A 21,320-nucleotide genomic window follows, 5' to 3' on the forward strand; every position below is an offset into this window, starting at 1 on the left:
CACAAATAGTAATGTGACAATGACCAGATAATCTGTTTTTTAGTGATGTTGATTGAGGGATAAGTATTGGCCCCAGGACACCGGGGAGAACTCCCCCTGCTCTTCTTCAAATAAATGCCGTGGGATCTTTTGCAGACGGGGCTTCGGTTTAACGGCCCAGAAATTCGGGTCGGGGGCTTCCCGCGGGTGCAAGCCCCCGACCTGCACTTACCTAGCGCGCCAGCCATTGTGCTGTGGGCCCCCGTGGAATTCCGATCCTGAGCCTGCTCCAACTGCCGGTGCGCAGTGCTTGTGTATCCCAGGGGCGCAGTTAGTTCGATGCGCCCCCTGGGATCACGTGGGCCATGGGGAGCCAATGGTAGCAGGGAATGCTTCATTCATAAGTTTGACTGGAAGACCTGTCAAACCTATAAATACTACAAGCCCCAAAACATCACTAAATCTTCAAATACATTTTTTAAAAACCATCACATTTTTAAAATAAACTATAAATTACATGAAATAACTGTTTTAAACAATAATTTAAATTTTTGAAAAAATTAATTACATTTTCTAACGGGGCTAAAAATAAACTTAACTTTCTTTAAAGTATTTAAAAATAATAAACCTGTGGAAAAAATGTTTTAATTTTAATTAATTCACCACTTACCTTGTTAAAAGCAGGCCTTGCGACTGCTTTTTACATGTCTAACTTCTGGAGACTTACCTTCCTGGAGAAACCTGCAAAAAAAACGTAAGTTCGATGCGCACGCGCTGCCTCTCCCGCGCACGCGTTCGATCTCTGAACCCCTTCTTTCAGGGGGACGGAAGTGTCGGTTTCCCGCGCATGCGCAGTGCATGCAGGAAACCGGCACTTCCATTGGGCTTACGGGTGAGTACCCCGTGCGTACTCACCTGTGGAGACCTGAAGTTCTGGGCCAACGTCTCATCGAAAGATGGATGGCCCCTTGTTCTGGACTCCCCCCCCCCCCCCCCCCCCCCCCCACCAGAGTAAATAGTTTCTCTCTACCCTATCAAATCCTTTAATCATTTTAAGCATAGCAATTAGCTCACCCCTTAATCTTCTATACTCGAGGCAATACAAGCTTAGTCTAGGCAACCTGTCCTCATCATTTAATCCTTTTAGCCCTGGTATCATTATTCTGGTGAATCTGCGCCTCACCCCACCCCTCCAAGGCCAGTATATCCCTTCCTGAGGTGCGGTGCCCAGAGCTGAACGCAGTGCTCCCGATGGGATCTAACCAGAGCTCTGTACAGCTGTAAAATAACTTCCACCCCTTTGTATTCCAGCCCTCTCGAGATAGGGGCCAACATTCCATGAGCCTTTTCAACTAGTTTCTGCACCTGTCCACTAGCTTTTAGTGATTTCGCGAGGCGCGGTTGGCTCTTCGTGTGGTCTGAAGCGGATGAGCAAGCCTCTCAGTTGTGCAACCATTCGCTGCCCCGCCACCACCTCCTCAGGGGCAACTGATCAGCCATGATCGCATTGAATGGCGGAGCAGGCTCGAGGGGCTGAATGGCCTACTCCTGCTCCTATCTTCTATGTAACTGTGGACGGGCAATAACTTCCAGCCTTGCCAGCGATGCCCACACCCCCCAGAGCAAATATAAGAAAGAAATACTCCCAGATCACTAAGTCAAGCCTTGACAACAGGACAAGGGGGTGGGGGGGGGGCGCAGGGGCTGGGTACAAATTGGTAAAAGGTACGTTTAAGCACTTCTTTGCACAACAAGTGATCAGCACGCGGGATGGTTTCCTGGGAATAACGGTGTGCGCAGAACATGTCTGGATCCAGTTCGATGCTGTAATGCTGGGACCCTGGTGTTCTATGGAAGTTTGAGTTAGATGGGCTGAATGGCTTCCCTCATCTGTACTTATCGTGCCTCCTGTTGCCTGGGCCCTAAACTCTGGCATTCTCTCCCTAACCCTCTCCGCCCCTCTCTCCTCCTTTAAGACGCTCCTTAAAACCCACCTGTTTGACCAAGCTTTTGGTCACCTGCCCTAATATCTCCCTATGTGGCTCGGTGTCAAACTTTTGTTTGATAATCGCTCCTGTGAAGCGCCTTGGGATATTTTTTTTTAAACTGCGTTAAAGGCGCTGCAGAATGCAAGTTGTTATCAACACAATGAGGCACGGAGGTAAGCAGAAAAATTAGACTTTTATTTAAAATAAAAACAGACGTCATTGCCCGGTTTAGAAATTTTCATTCTGCCTACTCAAAAAAAAAAAAAAAAACGACCGCTGGACAGGTGGGAATTTCGGGTAAATTTACTCACTTCTGTCAAAGAAACACAACTTAGTAACGAGGCTCCTCATCGCAGGCCGGTTAAAGATGGGCAGCTGGTTTTAAGTTGTCGCTGTCTCGTTCGATCAGGGCTATAAACGCCTGATCGGAGCCCTGGGTTGTAACACGACATTCTCTCGCACGTAGGAATGCCATCAGGGGGTGAGGTAACGTGGGTAACAGAAGGCTTACTGTTGCTGCGATAAAGGGCAAAATACAGTTTCTGCCAACTGCGCGTTCCTGTGGCTGCTTTGTGTCGTGTGCCGCCTGCGATTACTTCTGACGGCTGCACACTCCGTGATGGTAGACGGGACCCCCCTTTTTGTGCGTTGGATGTGTGGGCTCCTGTCGGTACCTCGGAGGCTGCTGGTTGCCAGCTTCAGCTCAGATGCAGGGAACTGTGCCGAGAGAGCTCTGCTTCTTTGTTGTCTTTCTTCAGTGACGGCGTAGTGCCAAAAGCAAGCTAACACTCGGGAGAAAGAAAGACCTTTTGCCTTTCACCACCTCAGGACGTCTCAAAGTGCTTTACAGCCAACGAAGCACTTCTATTTTTTGAAGTGTTGTAATGTAGGGAAATACGGCAGCTGAATTTGCACACAGCAAGATCCCACAAACAGCAATGTGATAAATGACCAGATTCATCTGTTTTTCAGTGATGTTGGTCGAGGGATATATATTGGCCCCAGGGCACCGGGGAGAACTCCCCTGCTCTTTATGTGATAGCGCCATGGAATATTTTACGTCCACCTGAGGGGGCTCGGTTTGACGTCTCATCCGAAAGACGGCACCTCCAACAGTGCCGCACTCCCTCAGCACTGCACTGGAGTGTCAGCCTGGATTCCGCTCAAGTCCCTGGAGTGGGGCGTGAATCTACAAACTTCTGACTCAGAGACAGGAATGCTGCCCACACTGAGCCACGGCTGACACAGTCATTGCCATCAATCTCCATCAATGAGTCTACAACAGACCCAGTCATGAAGCGAGGGAAACTCCCAGTGGTGGAGAGCTTTGGGCATCGTAGGTCCAAAGTCACCTGTTCCTCCCAAGCCCGCTACACCCACCACATGCCATGACTCAAGTTACTCATATCCCGTATCCCAAAATGATAAGAAAGAAGTCTACCTCATCTGCATTGGAATGAATCAGTACTAACTGCTTCCACCATCTCCCTAGTGTCTGTTGTGGCTCAGTGGGCAGCACACTCGCCTCTGAGTCAGAAGGTTGTGGGTTCACAGTCCCACTCCAGGGACTTGAGCACATAAAACTAGGCTGACACTCCCAGTGCAGTCCTGAGGGAGAGCTGCACTGTCGGAGGTGCCGTCTTTCAGATGAAACATTAAACCGAGGCCCCCCGTCTCCTCCCTCAGGTGGACGTAAAAGATCCCACGGTCACTATTTCGAAGAAGAGCAGGGCAGTTCTCACTGGTGTCCTGGCCAATGTTTATCCCTCAATCAGCATTGCTGTTGTTGGATCCGTGGTTCAGTGGATATGATATTATTAAATAATCACACGGATGCTGTACATTAACAAATAACAGGTCTTTACTGGAGGAGGGTAGTCTCTAGACTGGGGGTACAGAGGCATGCGCAAAGTTTATATACCGGTGTGGTCACTGCCGGTACTACAGGATACAGGAGCTGTAAAAGTAGTTCTGACTTAAAGGCACATACACTACAATTCCTCCCTTTTAGATTAGTAATACCCCATATATTCAAATAACAATTAACATTCCAACATGTACATTAAACAACAAAAGTCCATTTATAGATTCAGTCTTTGGGGCGGCTTCCTGACCCTTTCGGGATAGCGCCTTTCCAGAGGTTCTTGTTCTTGGTGCAGAGGCGATTCTGACCCCTTTTCATCAGATAGTTCATCGGGTTCCTGGAATCCCTTGCAGGACCTGATCCATCGCCCTTTGCCAGATAGCCGGAGCCGAGGCTACTCCAAACACCAGCCGGTTGTATTGATAGAGACCTTTATGAGTGTTGATCATAAGGTAATGTTTCGAAGCTTCTTCTACCTCCATTTGCAAGCACGCCTCGGCTAGATCAATTTTGGTGAAGCGTTTACCTCCAGATAGCGAGGCGAAAATATCCTCAATTCGTGAAAGCGGATATTGCACCGTGTGAAGGACTGGGTTCACTGTCACCTTAAAATCCCCACAGATGCGGACCTTCTTTGGTTCCCCAGGCGTATTACTCAACGACCTCTTCATTACAGGAACGATGGGTGTAGCCCACTCGCTCCAGTCCACTTTGGACAGTACTCCTGAATGTTCCAACCCTTCCAGCTCTGCTTCAACAGCTGGTCTGATCGCATAAGGCACTGGTCTGGCCTTCAGAAACTTTGGGCTTGCATTTTCCTCTATTTTAATCGTTGCTGTTATTCCTTTTAGTGTTCCTAGTCCCTCCTGGAACACTTCTTTTGCGTCAGTTAGCATTTTTGACAGACGTCCAGGTGTGACGTCGTCATCCTTTTTGGCCTCAACCTTCCGTGCCTGTATGGAATGCCAATCTAATTGTATCTTCCGGATCCATTCACGTCCTAGCAGTGGTGGTCCTCCATTTGGCAATACATATATATCCATTTTAGGTATTTCCTGGCCTTTATATGTCACTTTCACCCTTATTTTTCCTTTGGGGTAGACTTTTTGCCCCGTATACGTCTTCAAGACAATCTCTGTAGCTTTCAAGGGTATGTGTGAAAATAGCCGCTTGTAGTCTCTTTGATTTATGACTGTTAGAGCTGACCCTGTGTCCAATTCCATTTCCACTTGGACCCCGTCCCTCCATTTCGGTTACCTTATGTAGTTTCAGACAACCCAGCTCCTTGCTTCCGGAGTCTGTGTCACTTTTCTGTTCGTCTAAACCACTGTCCATCACCTGGTGTACCTTTTTGTACTTCTCCTGTGGAGATTTCTTACTGTTGGTTTTCTTCCCAGACCTGCAGACTCTTGCTATGTGTCCTGCTTTCCCACACTGTCTGCACACTTGGTCCTTGAACCAACAATCTTTCTGGTCATGTGTTGTTCTGCCGCAGCGATAGCACTTCCCTGTTCCATAGGTCATTTCGTTGGTGCCATATTCTTGCGGTCTCCGTTGTATCACTGCAGCGCCCCTTGCGGCTGCTTCGTGTGATACTGCCATACTGAAAGCTTTGTCCAGCGTAAGGTCCTTTTCTGATAGAAGCCGTTTCTGGGTTCCTTCACTTTGTAGCCCACACACAAACTTGTCCCTTAACGTGTCTGCTAGTCCCGCTCCAAACTGGCAGCATTTCGATAGCTTGCGCAGTTCCGTTAGGTACTCAGCATTGCTTTCGTCTTTGTGTTGGTTCCTTTTATGGAACTTAAATCGTTCTGCTATCAGCAGCGGTGTGGGGTTTAAGTGGTCCTGTAGGATTTCTACTATTCTTTCAAAATTCTTGTTTACCGGCTTCTCTGGGGTTATTAGATTTCGCAGTAACCCATAAGTTTTTGCACCCATGGAATTTAACAGAACCAGTGCTTTATTAGCATCTGGCACTTCATTCGCCCTGCAGTACACCTCAATACGTTCCACATATGTCGCCCAATCTTCGACTTCATTGTCGAACGTAGAGATACTGCCACTCTTCGGCATCCTTGGGTGTGCGTTAACTATCACAAATGGCGCCTCCCGCGCTTCCCCTTCTTCTCCGCTGGCACAAAATGGCGTCTCCCACGCTTTCCTTCCTTCCCGCGCTCGCCCTTCTCCGCTGCGGCTTCTAAAAATGGCGTCTCCCGCGCTCTTCCTTCTTCTCCGCGGCTCAATGGCGTCTCCCGCGCTCTCCCTTTTTCTCCGCGGCTCAATGGCACCTCCCGCGCTCTTCTTCTCCGCGGCTCAATGGCGTCTCCCCTTTCTTCACCCCGCGGACCCTGTTCAGCCCGTGAGCACTGGCTGTGCTCTGCGCGTTCTTCTTTTTATATTTTTCGACGCCGCTTAGTCTAGAACCCGGCTGTTTCTTACCCTCTCTCTCTCCGGTTTGTTTTGTTTTCCTCGACGCCGTTCGGTGTTCAACCCCCGGCTGCACCCTGCGCTCTTCACCCTCTGTCTTACCCCGTCGACGCTGCTCGGCTCTCTCTCTGCCGTCGGTCGGCTCCAGCCGCCGCTGCTCGGGAAGGGTCTGCGCTGGACCTGTCGTCGGTCTCTTACTGCTCGTTGTGGCTGGGGAACCAAGCCCGGCTCTCCACAGCCTCCACTGCGAAGTTGGATCTCTGCCTGACTGCTGGGCGGTTGCTCATGGTCGATGCCCGTGTTCCTGGCCTCGACTATTTAAAAAAAAATTTTATATGTTGCAGGTAGATTCGAATCGACACTCGTCGCCACTGTTGGATCCGTGGTTCAGTGGATATGATATTATTAAATAATCACACAGATGCTGTACATTAACAAATAACAGGTCTTTACTGGAGGAGGGTAGTCTCTAGACTGGGGGTACAGAGGCATGCGCAAAGCTTATATACCGGTGTGGTCACTGCCGGTACTACAGGATACAGGAGCTGTAAAAGTAGTTCTGACTTAAAGGCACATACACTACAGCTGTGTGTGGGAAATAACAACAGGAAATGCTGGAAATACTCAGCAGGCCAGGCAGCATCTGTGGAGAGAAACAGAGTTAACGTTTCAGGTCTGGGACCCTTCAGAAGGGTCATCGACCTGAAACGTTAACTCTGTTTCTCTCTCCACAGATGCTGCCTGGCCTGCTGAGTATTTCCAGCATTTCCTGTTGTTATTTCAGATTTCCAGCATCCGCAGTATTTTGCTATTATATTGCTGTTTGTGGGAGCTTGCTGTGCACAAATTGGCTGCCACGTTTCCTACATTACAACAGTGACTCCACTTCAAAAGCACTTTGAGACATCCGGTGGTCGTGAAAGGCGCTGTAGTAAATGCAAGTCTGTCTGTCTTTCTTGTTCCATAGATTGACCACTCGCTCGCTGAGGGGCAATTTTAAGCTAACCCAACTGTCGGGAAATTGAGGGGAATCGGGCGCACCGCTGGTTTTACACCCCGCCTGATCCTACTCTCCGTTGAGGTAAATGGGGAGTGCTATCGGGCGGGGATGTAAGAACAGGCTGTTCCACCCGATCCCGTGGGATTCCCACCCGGCCAGCAAGATTAAAATTGCCTCCCTTTCCACAGACTGGTTTGGACATTAACCCCCTTCCCCCCGCCCCCACTTCAAGCACTGGCTGTCAAGCGAGGGGGACTTCCTCTTTAAGACTAACGCTCCCGAGCTCAATAAAATTAAAGGCAAATATTTGGCTGGCTTATCTCAATCAGTCAGGTGTATCAGATAAAATAAAATAAAAATTTCCGGTGTGCTCTGGGCAGTGGGGCGGATAGCGTGCTGATTGCCAGTTCGAGCTCTCCCAACCCCTTGTGGGAGAAGGAGCTGGAATTGTTTCCATTTGTTTTCCCACGAATCAAACAGGGTTGAGGTGTTTCCTCCTGGGTTTTTTGTGCGTGTGTGTGTGGAGTAGGCCATGCTGTTTACCCCGGAGCCTGACAGCGTCTATATATGGAGCTGTCAAACCTCAGCGCACTTACTGCCGTCAGACATTGAGGGGAGAGGCTCTGTTGATCCAGGATATGTCTCTCAGCTGCAATGAACGCTTAAGAGGCGGAGCTTAGAGGTAGGAGATTTTACAGCCTTGGCCTTTTTAAAACAATTTTCTTACAAATTCTCCGATGGCAGTAAACGTGGGCCTTTAGTGCTGCTTCGAGTGCCGGCCGTGACTCGATTGGCAGCACCCTCGCCTCTGAGTCAGACGGGTGTGGGTTCAAGTCCCACCCCAGAGACCTGAGCTCATAGGCTGACGCTCCCAGTGAGGGAGTGCTGCGCCGTCAGAGGTGCCGTCTTTCAGATGAGACGTTAAACCCAGGCCCCCGTCTGCCCTCTCATGTGGATGCAAAAGATCCCACGGCCACTATTTCGAAAAAGAGCAGGGGGAGTTCTCCCCTGGTGTCCTGGGGCCAATATTTATCCCTCAACCAACAGCTAAAAACAGATGATCTGGTCATTATCACATTGCTGTTTGTGGGAGCTTGCTGTGCGCAAATTGGCTGCTGTGTTCCCTGCATTACAATAGAGTCATAGAGTTATACAGCACAGAAAGAGGCCCTTCGGCCCATCGTGTCCACGCCGGCCATCAAGCCCTGCCTATTCTAATCCCATTTTCCAGCACTTGGTCCGTAGCCTTGTATGCTATGGCGCTTCAAGTGCTCAACAGTGACTGCTCTTCCAAAAAGTTACTTCATTGGCTGCAAAACATCCTGCGGTGGTGCAAGGCGCTATATAAATGCAAGTACTTTCTTATTAATATTGAAAATAGGCAGCCGATCATTCAATACTTCAGCGTGATTCTGGGCCTGTGGTGGAGTTCCCCTCCCCCTTCCCCCGGGGGTGCTACTCTGCTACAGTTGAGCCCTGGCTGTACGCGGACCCGTGCTGGATAGCGTAGAGCTTTGTGCAGGGAACAGGGGCTCCCTAAGATTTCTTCCATTTCGTGAGGGGGCCGTAAACTAGTGGAGGTTCGACCAACGATATTTCACAAGAGCCTGAGGAGTTTTCAGGTCCGGGACAGGCCTTTAGGCCCAGCAAGCCTTTCCCCGCCCTTTTCTGGTAAATCCCAGTCCCAGCTAGCCGCCATCATGCCACGCGAGGGATCACTCCCCCACCCCACTCCACCCCGCCCAGTAATACGGTACTTTGCAGAGGTCGGAGTTGACGTACTATGCCGCAATCCTGGTGCGTGCACACAATCCCCGCGGTGTTAAAACCCGGTTGTGCTGTCAGAGTGGAGATGGGGGTTGGGAGGGGGCGGTGGGGGGGCGGGGGGGCTGCGGGGAAGGTACTTGTTGGAAAGCTTTCCCCACAAGGAGGAGGAGGAGGAGGGGAAAAGAAAAAAAAAAGCAGAGGCCTGCAACTTAGGCCCCCGCTGCTGACCGGTTGCCATGGCGAAATAGTGCACAGCCGCCGAGAACTTTAGGAACAGGAGGAGGCCATTCAGCCCCTTCGAGCCTGCTCCACCATTCAATCAGATCGCAGCTGATCTGTGGAGTTAGAGAAAGCGAAACGAAGGCTTGATTTTCAATCGCCACTTTTCGTCGCAGACATTTTCCGTCTGTTTGCTCCACTTGCCGCTGTTTAATTTTATCAATGGATGTGCGTTAATCATCGGTGCGCCCCTCCTCCTACACCCCGGACTTAATGACCCCCTGGGTTGAGACAGCGGGTGGGGTGGGCGGGGGGGTAATATTTTGGATTTGGACAGCCTGGTAACGTGCTGTAGATTCAGGAAAGGTCGCTCTTTACCTGCTCTGGTCTCTTTGTGACCTCGCTCTCAATGGCCTCGATTGCCCAGCACCTTCACCGCGAGGACGGCAGTGGCTCAAGAAGGCAGCCCGCCACTATGTTCTCAGGGCAACTAGTGAAGGGCAGTAAATAAACGTGACCCTGCCAGCATTGCCCCCGGCGCTGGGGTGGGTGGAGGGGTGACTGCTCTCCTCCAGACCCTAATTCCTGGACGTACCTTTGGGGCTCAGTCTAGTGAAAGGACGGCAGACAGCCTGAGGACGATGGGAATCCACGCGCGTACCGCAAGCTGTCTTTTTAATCAATTCTCGGGATGTGGGCGTCGCTGGCAAGGGGGGCACCTTATTGCCCATCCCTAGTTTCACAGAGCAGGGTGGTGACGGTGTTCCCACAGCACTGTTAAGTTTGCCAACGCTGCCTCCACCAAGATCCTGCAAATCCAACGTCAGTGACATGAATCTTGTCATTCATGTAGAATTGACTTATGAAATAATACTGGGCAGCCTGCGGGTGGCGCTGTCCAGGGAGAGTCTAAATACTCAGGCACGGGCCCAACTTGCTCAGGACATTCTTAACACGAACTAGTGAAGGACACAACTAGATCTCCATGTTGTATAACAGTTGATTAAAGCTTTGTTTAACGCTTAGACCAAGTGCCCAGTAGTTTTCTTACGTCAGTCAGTGTTCTCGCTCAGGGCAACATCCCCAGCATCGAAGCTTTGACCACGCTCGATCAGCTCTGATGGACGGGTCACACTGTCCGCATGCCCGATACGAGACTCCCAAAACAGGCGCTCTATTTGGAGCTCCGGCACGGCAAGAGAGCCCCAGGTGGGCAGAGGAAACACTTCAAGGACACCCTCAAAGCCTCCTTGGAAAAAGTGCAACATCCCCACCGACACCTGCGAATTCCTGGCCCAAGACCGCACAAAGTGGAGGCGAAGCATCCGGGAAGGCGCCGAACACCTCGCGTCTCTTCGCCGGGAGCAAGCAGAAGCCAAGCGCAGGCAGCGCAAGGAGTGCACGTCAACCCAAGCACCCCACCCACCCACCCCTTCAACCACCGTCTGCCCCACCTGTGACAGAGACTGTAGGTCCCGCATTGGACTCATCAGTCACCTGAGAACTCATTTTTAATGTGGAAGCAAGACATCCTCGGTTCCGAGGGACTGCCTAAGAAGAAGAAGTTAAGTCTAACTAATTGAGCCATCCAGTGCCCAGGGGTTCCCTTTATTGTTGAGTGATGTTTGCGAACAGCGAGGCCGGCGAGGAGACCGGATAAGAGTAATGCTTGATCTGAGGGTGCGCAGGTGATTGCGCACCGCGACACGACACGACAGCTCCGCTGGGTGGGCCTCGGTGACGGTAAGGCTCGAAGGAGAACAATCCCAGCCTCTCTCGTCTCTCCTCCACCTAACTGAAGTCTCTCATCCCCATGTGGCGTGAGACTCCGGCAGCGCCAACTGGTAAATGCTTCGCCGTGATCAACCCAAAGAGTGTCTAGTCGGGAGACTCGACGGGATCTGGATCGTGGTGGTGTGGTTACTGTAGATTTCTGAGGAGTTGGTTGGCGAGAAATCCTCGCTGCGCATTATGTTGCCTTAACACTAACTCCGCTTTTTTTCCCCTCTGCTTGCTTTCAGTTGTTACCAGTAGTCGCCATGCCAACTGTAATACCAGAAGCCTTTAAAAATATCAGCAAGAGCCTGGGCCTTCAAATATGGACCATCGAGGTAAGGAGGTTGAATGTGAGCTTACATAGAAACATAGAAGATAGGAGCAGGAGTAGGCCATTCGGCCCTTCGAGCCTGCTCTGCCATTCAATGCGATCATAGCTGATCATCCAAATTCAGTACCCTGTCCCTGCTTTCTCCCCATACCCCTTGATCCCTTTAGCCTTAAGAAATATATCCAACTCCTTCTTGAATATATTTAATGAATTGGCCTCTACTGCCTTCTGTGGTAGAGAATTCCACAAGTTCATCACTCTCTGGGTGAAGAAATTCCTCCTTATCTCAGTCCTAAATGGCTTGCCCCTTATCCTTAGACTGTGACCCCTGGTTCTAGACTCCCCGACCATCGAGAACATCCTTCCTGCATCTAGCCTGTCCAGTCCTGTCAGAATTTTATAAGTTTCAATGAGATCCCCTCTCATTCTTCTAAACTCCAGCGAGTATAAGCCCAATCGACCCAATCTCTCCTCATACGTCATTCCTGCCATCCCAGGTATCAGCCTGGTGAATCTTCGCTGAACTCCCTCCATGGCAAGAATATCCTTCCTCAGATAAGGCGATCAAAACTGCACATAATACTCCAGATGTGGTCTCACCAAGGCCCTGTACAACTGCAGCAAGACATCCTTGTTCCTATACTCAAACCCTCTCGCTACGAATGCCAACATACCATTTGCCTTCTTAACCGCCTGCTGCACCTGCATGCTTACCTTCAGTGACTGGTGCACAAGGACACCCAGGTCTTGTTGCACTTCCCCTTCTCCCAATCTATTGCCATTCAGATAATAATCTGCCTTCCTGTTTTTGACACCAAAGTGAATAACCTCGCATTTATCCACGTTATATTGCATCTGCCATGCTTCTGCCCAATCACCCAACCTGTCCAAATCATCCTGGACTGGGCTTCGCGCCAGTGCAGAGTCCCGCTTGGCGTCAGGTATTCAGGGCCTCCCGAGACAACAGCTGCCATTTATATAATCCCTTCTACATCAAGACACGGGCCACGCGCAAATCCAGATGTAATCAGCGCTGATATTCCTCGGGAGTTCTTGTACTCACCTCCCTCTGTAGTGATCTCCCTCTGTGGTGATCTCCCTCTGTAGTGATCTCCCCTGTAGTGATCTCCTCTGTGGTGATCTCCCCTGTAGTGATCTCCCATGTAGTGATCTCCCCTGTAGTGATCTCCCTCTGTAGTGATCTCCTCTGTGGTGATCTCCTCTGTGGTGATCTCCCCTGTAGTGATCTCCCATGTAGTGATCTCCCCTGTAGTGATCTCCCTCTGTAGTGATCTCCCTCTGTGGTGATCTCCCCTGTAATGATCTCCTCTGTGGTGATCTCCCCTGTAGTGATCTGCCATGGAGCGATCTCCCCTGTAGCGATCTCCTCTGCAGTGATCTCCCCTGTAGTGATCTCCTCTGTAGCGATCTCCCCTGTAGTGATCTCCCCTGTAGTGATCTCTCCTGTAGTAATCTCCCCAGTGGTGATCTCCTCTGTGGTGATCTCCCCTGTAGTAATCTCCCCTGTGGTGATCTCCCCTGTAGTGATCTCCCCTGTGGTGATCTTCCCAGTAGTGATCTCCCCTGTAGTGATCTCTCCTGTGGTGATCTCCGCTGTAGTGATCTCCCCTGTAGTGATCTCCTCTGTGGTGATCTCCCCTGTAGTGATCTCCCATGTAGTGATCTCCCCTGTAGTGATTTCCCCTGTAGTGATCTCCCCTGTAGTGATTTCCCCTGTAGTGATCTCCCCTGTAGTGATCTCCCCTGTAGTGATCTCCTTCTGTGGTGATCTCCCTCTGAGGTGATCTCCCCTGTAGTGATCTCCTCTGTGGTGATCTCCCCTGTAGTGATCTCCTCTGTGGTGATCTCCCCTGTAGTGATCTCCCATGTAGCGATCTCCCCTGTAGCGATCTCCTCTGCAGTGATCTCCCCTGTAGTGATCTCCTCTGTAGCGATCTCCCCTGTAGTGATCTCCCCTGTAGTGATCTCTCCTGTAGTGATCTCTCCTGTAGTAATCTCCCCTGTAGTGATCTCCCCTGTGGCGATCTCCCCTGTGGTGATCTCCCCTGTGGTGATCTCCTCTGTGGTGATCTCCCCTGTAGTAATCTCCCCTGTGGTGATCTCCCCTGTAGTGATCTCCCCTGTGGTGATCTCCCCTGTGGTGATCTCCCCTGTAGTAATCTCCTCTGTGGTGATCTCCCCTGTGGTGATCTTCCCAGTAGTGATATCCCCTGTAGTAATCTCCCCTGTGGTGATCTCCCCTGTGGTGATCTTCCCAGTAGTGATCTCCCCTGTGGTGATCTCCCCTGTAGTGATCTCCCCTGTGGCGATCTCTCCTGTAGTGATCTCCCCTGTAGTGATCTCCCCAGTAGTGATCTCCACTGTGGTGATCCCTCCTGTGGTGATCTCCCCTGTAGTGATCTCCCCTGTGGTGATCTTCCCAGTAGTGATCTCCCCTGTAGTGATCTCCACTGTGGTGATCTCCCCTGTAGTGATCTCCCCTGTGGTGATCTCTCCTGTAGTGATCTCTCCTGTGGTGATCTCCCCTGTGGTGATCTCCCCTGTGGTGATCTCCCCTGTGGTGACCTTCCCAGTAGTGATCTCCCCTGTGGTGATCTCCCCTGTGGTGATCTCCCCAGTAGTGATCTCCACTGTGGTGATCCCTCCTGTGGTGATCTCCCCTGTAGTGATCTCCCCTGTAGCAATCTCCCCTGTAGCGATCTCCCCGTAGCGATTTCCCCTGTAGTGATCTCCCCTGTAGTGATCTCCCCTGTAGTGATCTCCCCTGTGGTGATCTCCTCTGTAGTGATCTCCCAGTAGTGATCTCCCCTGTGGTGATCTCCCCTGTGGTGATCTCCCATGTAGCGATCTCCCCTGTGGCGATCTCCCCTGTGGTGATCTCCGCTGTAGTGATCTCCCCTGTGGTGATCTCCCCTGTAGTGATCTCCCGGTAGTGATCTCCCCTGTAGCAATCTCCCCTGTAGCAATCTCCCCTGTGGCGATCTCCCCTGTGGCGATCTCCCTTGTGGTGATCTCCCCTGTGGTGATCTCCCCTGTAGCGATCTCCCATGTAGCGATCTCCCCTGTAGCGATCCCCCTCTGTAGTGATCTCCCCTGTGGTGATCTCCCCTGTGGTGATCTCCCCTGTGGTGATCTCCCCTGTGGTGATCTCTCCTGTAGTGATCTCCCCCGTGGTGATCTCCCCCGTGGTGATCTCCCCTGTGGTGATCTCCCCTGTGGTGTTCTCCCCTGTGGTGTTCTCCCCTGTGGTGATCTCCCCTGTGGTGATCTCCCCTGTGGTGATCTCTCCTGTGGTGTTCTCCCCTGTGGTGATCTCCCCTGTGGTGATCTCCCCTGTAGTGCTTGTACCCTGGAGATTGTCCTATCTTGTGATGGGACCCAACTTAGTAGTGGCAGTGGAAAACTCTATGACCCCCTCCCCACACCCATCTCTATCCATTCCCCTCCCCTCCCCATCCGGCCCTGATCCTCCCCGTCCATTCCCCATTCCTCCCCTTCCAACATCTCCCCATACCCTCCCCTCCCCCGCCATCCCCTGTCCCTTCATCCACCTCCCTCTTGATCCCCTCCCCTTCCCTTCCCCTACATCTTCTCCCTACCTCCCCCTCCCCATCCTTCCCTCTCCCCTCCATTGATTACCTCCCCACTGCCTTCCCCTCTCCTTCCCCACCCCTTCTCCTCCCCACCCCTTCCCCTCCCCATCCCCACCCCTTCCCCCCACCCTCTTCCATCCCTCCTCTAGCCAGCCCTCCGCTCCCCATCCCTCCCGTCCCCATCCCTCCCCTCCCCTCCCCTCCCCTCACCTCCCCATCCCTCCCCTCTCCTCCCCTCCTCTCACCTCCCCATCCCTCCCCTCCCCTCTCCTCCCCTCACCTCCCCATCCCTCCCCTCCCCTCTCCTCCCCTCCCCTCACCTCCCCATCCCTCCCCTCCCCTCTCCTCCCCTCCCCTCACCTCCCCATCCCTCCCCTCCCCTGCTCGCCCCTCTGCTGCCCTCCTCTCCCCTCCCCTCCCTTCCGCTCCTCTCCCCTCCCCTCCTCTCCCCTCCCCTCCCCTGCTCTCCCCTCCCCTGCTCTCCTCTCCCCTCCCCTGCTCTCCCCTCCCCTGCTCTCCCCCTCCCCTCCCCCTCCTCTCCCCTCCCCTCCCCTCCTCTCCCCTCCCCTGCTCTCCCCTCCCCTCTCCTGCTCTCCCCTCCCCTCCCCCTCCTCTCCCCTCCCCTGCTCTCCCCTCCCCTCACCCTCCTCTCCCTTCCCCTGCTCTCCCCTCTCCTGCTCTCCCCTCCCCTGCTCTCCCCTCCCCTCACCCTCCTCTCCCTTCCCCTGCTCTCCCCTCTCCTGCTCTCCCCTCCCCTCCCCCTCCTCTCCCCTCCCCTGCTCTCCCCTCCCCTGCTCTCCCCTCCCCTCACCCTCCTCTCTCTTCCCCTGCTCTCCCCTCCCCTCACCCTCCCCTCCCCTGCTCTCCCCTCCCCTCACCCTCCTCTCCCTTCCCCTGCTCTCCCCTCCCCACCCCTGCTCTCCCCTCCCCTCCTCTCACCTCTCCTCCTCTCCCCTCCCCTCCCCCTCCCTCAAATGTCCCCCTCCACCTTCTCCCCCCCCCCGCATCCTTTTGTCTGATAGTAAAAGCGCTACGTAAATGCAGGTTGTTGCGATTGGCAAGCTATGTATGTGAATCCAGGTAAATCTGGTGATTTGTGGGGCCGGCACCAGGGAAAACAATGGACATGAAAAGCTGCCGGACTGGTGTAAAAATACAACTGGTTCCCTCATACCTTTCAGGGAAAGCGAACGTGCCACTCCTTACCCAGTCTGGCCCACACGTGACTCCCAGTCCCATACCCTTCAGGGAAAGAGAACGTGCCACTCCTTACCCAGTCTGGCCCACGTGACTCCCAGTCCCATACCCTTCAGGGAAAGAGAACGTGCCACTCCTTACCCAGTCTGGCCCACACGTGACTCCCAGTCCCATACCCTTCAGGGAAAGAGAACATGCCACTCCTTACCCAGTCAGGCCCACACGTGACTCCCAGTCCCATACCCTTCAGGGAAAGAGAACATGCCACTCCTTACCCAGTCAGGCCCACACGTGACTCCCAGTCCCATACCCTTCAGGGAAAGAGAACGTGCCACTCCTTACCCAGTCAGGCCCACACGTGACTCCCAGTCCCATACCCTTCAGGGAAAGAGAACGTGCCACTCCTTACCCAGTCAGGCCCACACGTGACTCCCAGTCCCATGCTGTGTGGTTGGCTCTTAATGCCCTTGAAGTGGCCTCTAAACCAAACAATCGCTTCAGATTAAGGCCCAATTGACACCACCTCAGGGCAATGAGGGATGGGCAATAAACACGGACTTGCCAGCCTCGCATTACTTCCCGAGTTCCGAGAACAGATTAAAAGAGGTATATTTCTACTCCGTGCTGGAGTTTCTCCTCTTGAGCTGGGTCCGGGCGATAGCAGGGGAGAGTGTCATCAGCTGGGGTAAAAGCAGTCAGCAATAAAACCGGCTGGACTTTCTCTTCAAATCTTACCAGCTGGGTTATTGGCTGGGATTCAGACACAGGAACGGGGGGGGTGGGGTGGACGGGCGAGTAGGAGGAGTTGTGGTGGGGGTGGGGGGATTGTGTGGGGGGTGGTGGTGGTGGTGGGGGGGGGGAAGTGTTACGTGTACTAAACAGACGTCGTGTAGATAAGCAGCTGAATGCGAACCAGCGCAGGGAATGGGAGAGACAGTGGAGGAGTGGTCCGAGTGTTTAAACATCCCGAGCTAGTCGCGAGCCTTTCAGTTCGGTTTTGTGTGCTGATTTATCACGCTGACGTGATCACGTGTTTTCAAATCCCTCCAGGGCCTCGGCCAATTCCTGTCTCTGTAATCTCCTCCAGCCCCACAACCCTCCGAGATCTCTGCGCTCCTCTAATTCCAGCCTCTTGAGCATCCCCGATTTTAATTGCTCCACCATTGGCAGCCGTGCCTTCAGCTGCCTGGGCCCTGAGCTCTGGAATTCCCTCCCTAAACCTCTCCACCTCTCTTTCCTCCTTTAAGACGCTCCTTAAAACCGACCTCTTTGACCAAGCTTTTGGTCACCTGCCTGAATATCTCCTCATGCGGCTTGGCGTCGATTTTGTTTGCTAATCGCTCCTGTGACACGCCTTGGGACGTTTTACTACGTTAAAGGCCCTATATAAATGTAAGTTGTTGTTGTTGTAACCAATGTGTGTTTGTAAAGAAGGCGAATTTGGGACTGATGTTTAAAATTTAATTTAATCCTTAAATTTCATTAAATTTAGGAACATAGGAACAGGAGGAGGCCATTCAGCCCCTCGAGCCTGTTCCACCGTTCATTTAGATCGCGGCTGATCTGTATCTTAACTCCATCTACCCACCTTGGTTCCGTAACCGTTAATACCCTTACCCAACAAAAATCTACCAATCTCAGTTTTGAAATTTTTCAATTGACCCCCAGCCTCAACAGCTCCCACATTACCACAGTGACTCCACTTCAAAAGTACTTCATTGGCTGCAAAGCGCTTTGAGACGTTCGGTGGTCGTGAAAGGCGCTATAGAAATGCAAGTCTTTCTTTCTTTTGGCGGGGGGGGGAGTTCCAGATTTCCACCACCCTTTGTGTGAAGCAGTGCTTCCTGACATCACCCCTGAACGGCCTGGCTCTAATTTTAAGATTCCGCCCCCCCGCCGTTGTTCTGGGCCCCCCATAGGAAGTAGCTTCTCTCTCTACCTATCCTTTCAAATCCTTTAATCATCTTAAACGCAATTTAATCCTTCTTCTCGCAAAGAGTGACCTAATTTGGGTGGCTCTTTCAAAGAGGCAGCACTGGTACGATGGGCCGAATGGCCTCCTCCTGTGCTGTAAGATTCTAGAAACACACGGAACGGACTCGCAGGCAGTGAAGGTGAAAAATTCCAGAATCACTTAAGAACAACAACAACTTGCCTTTATACAGCGCCTTTAATGTAGTAAATCGCCCCAAGGCACGTCGCAGGTGTAATGAAAGACAAACCAAATTAATTTAACAACTAACTGAGGGGGTGGACTTTAGGGTCATTCTGGATGGATGGGCCGACTGGCCTCCCTTACCCATAAATATCTTGTGAAATGAGGAAGCGCGTCGGGAAAACCTTTTCGATGCAGGCGGTGGCCCTTTAAGTGGGACATGCACCGAGGCTGGAGTCTCTTTTTTAGCCAGTCACAAGTTCTGGAACTCCTGATCAAATCTTTTTGTTCTATCCTGGCCCCCTTCTCCTCTCTCTAGGGCACCATCCAAATAACCACTGCTGGTGTGTGGGCACAGAATGTGAGTGTGGGCAGGGTAGTCCGCTTGATTGGCACCCCATCCACCACCTTAAACATTCACTCCCTCCACCACCGGCACACCGTGGCTGCAGTGTGTACCATCTACAAGATGCACTGCAGCAACTCGCCAAGGCTTCTTCGGCAGAACCTCCCAAACCCGCGACCTCTTCCACCTAGAAGGACAAGGGCAGCAGAGACATGGGAACACCACCACCTCCAAGTTCCCCTCCAAGTCACACACCATCCTGACTTAGAAATATATCGTCGTTCCTTCATCGTCGCTGGGTCTAAATCCTGGAACTCCCTCCCTAACGGCACTGTGGGAGTACCTTCACCACACGGACTGCAGCGGTTCAAGAGGGCGGCTCACCACCACCTTCTCAAGGGCAACTAGGGATGAGCAATAAATGCTGGCCTTGCCACCGACGCCCTGATCCCATAAACGAATAAAGAAAATGTTGAGTTGGGGAGTGATAACGTGCTGCTCTTCCAGGCTCTTTCTCTTTCCAAAACAAGGACATTTCCCCTCGCCCGCTCCTTTTCCCCTGCAGTTTTCTTTCCTCCTCTCCCAAAGACATTGGGGGAAAAATTCGATTGCTTTGCACCTCCCATTAGCGCCCTCGTGCTAATGGGGTGCAAAGCAACTAGCGCCCGGGTGCGGCGATGTTTGCGCTGCTCGCGAAATTGACCAGACATTTTGCGGTGGCGCTAAACTCTACCGCCATGATCTCCTGCGCCCGCAGATCGTGACGTCAGTCGAGCATGCAACTCCCCGGTAGCGCCCCAGACCGGATACTGAGTGGCACCCCCTACCTTACCTCCTGCCGATAGCAGCGACAGGTTGAGGGGAGCGTTTTGCAGTCGGGAAGGAACTGGGGGAGCGCTATTTAAAGGCCTCTTTTTGTCGGTGACATTTTTGCACCATGCATTCTGAGAGAGAGACTTCTGGAGAGATTCAACGCTGTGTGAAGGAGTTTTGGGTACTGAGCAGCACTTTGCAGGTGCATTTTGATTTGATTTTCCTTGCATCGATTTAGAAGAGACTATGAGGGTTGCACTCTGAGCTCTTTCCTGGGCCTCTCCATTGTTCTTTCCAGCAGATTTGATGTACAGGTCTCTCCAGGCCGAGATTCAAGGCTGCAATGAGCAGGGTGTGGAAGGAGAGCAAGATCGACCCGCCCCTTTAACATAGAAACATAGAAGATAGGAGCAGGAGTAGGCCATTCGGCCCCTCGAGCCTGCTCTGCCATTTAATGAGATCCTGGCTGATCATCCAAGTTCAGTACCCTGTCCCTGCTTTCTCCCCGTATCCCTTGATCCCTTTAGCCTCAAGAAATATATCCAACTGCTTCTTGAATACATTTAATGAATTGGCCTCAACTGCCTTTTGTGGTAAAGAATTCCACAGGTTCACCACTCTCTGGGTGAAGAAATTCCTCCTCATCTCTGTCCGAAATGGCTTACCCCTTATCCTTAGACTGTGACCCCTGGTTCTGGTCTGGTGAATCTTCACTGCACTCCCTCCATGGCAAGAACACCCTTCCTCAGATATGGCAACCAAAACTGCACACAATACTCAAGGTGTGGTCTCACCAAGGCCCTGTACAACTGCAGCAAGACATCCTTGCTCCTGTACTCGAATCCTCTCGCTCTGAAGGCCAACATACCATTTGCCTTCTTAACCGTCTGCTGCACCTGCATGCTTACCTTCAGCGACTGGTGCACAAGGACACCTAGGTCTTGTCGCACTTCCCTTTCTCCCAATCTATTGCCGTTCAGATAATAATCTGCCTTCCTGTTTTTGCCACCAAAGTGGATAACTTCGCATTTATCCACATTATACTGCATCAGCCATGCATCTGCCCAATCACCCAACCTGTTCAAATCATACTGGAGTTTCTCAGCATCCTCACAGCACACACGCCCACCCAGCTTTGTGTCGTCTGCAAACTTGGAGATATTACATCTAGTTCCCTCATCTAGATCATTAATATATATTGTGAATAGCTGGGGTCCTAGCACCAATCCCTGTGGTACCCCACTAGTCACTGCCTGCCACTCAGAAAAAGACCCCTTTATTCCAACTCCTTGCTTCCTCTCTGCCAACCAGTTCTCTATCCAAGTCAGTACCTTACCCCCAATCCCATGTGCTTTAACTTTACACACTAATCTCTTATGCGGGACTTTATCGAAAGCCTTCTGAAAGACCAAATACACCACATCCACTGGTTCTCCCTCATCTATTCTACAAGTTACATCCTCAAAAAATTCCAGTAGATTAGTCAAGCACGATTTACCTTTTGTAAATCCATGTTGACTTTGTCCGATCCCGTCATTGTTTTCCAAGTGCTCTGCTATTACATCTTTTATAATGGACTCTAGCATTTTCCCCAGTACCGATGTCAGGCTTACTGGTCTATAATTCCCCGTTTTCTCTCTACCACCTTTTTTGAATAGTGGGGTTACATTAGCTACCCTCCAATCCATGGGAACTGTTCCAGAGTCTATAGAATTTTGGAAGATGATCAGCAATGCATCTACTATTTCTAGGGCCACTTCCTTAAGTACCCGAGGGTGTAGATTATCAGGCCCTGGGGATTTATTGGCCTTCAATCCCATCAATTTCCCTAACACCATTTCCCT

General features: G+C 51.8%; 1 protein-coding gene across 3 annotated transcripts in view; it reads left to right on the top strand.

Annotated features, from left to right (window-relative positions):
• vill (villin-like) overlaps positions 1–21,320 on the top strand; it is a 198,020-nt gene that overhangs the window by 104,636 nt on the left and 72,064 nt on the right. For all 3 annotated transcript variants that reach the window (XM_085987391.1, XM_085987390.1, XM_085987388.1), the window contains exon 2: positions 11,266–11,355. In XM_085987391.1, the coding sequence (XP_085843517.1) occupies positions 11,284–11,355 (72 nt within the window). In that variant the 5' untranslated portion in view covers positions 11,266–11,283. The remainder of the gene's footprint in view (positions 1–11,265; positions 11,356–21,320) is intronic.

This window comes from Somniosus microcephalus, chromosome 5 (genome assembly GCF_052327205.1).
Source record: "Somniosus microcephalus isolate GS21.2 chromosome 5, FLI_Smic_1.0, whole genome shotgun sequence".
In the NCBI taxonomy this organism is placed as follows: domain Eukaryota; kingdom Metazoa; phylum Chordata; class Chondrichthyes; order Squaliformes; family Somniosidae; genus Somniosus; species Somniosus microcephalus.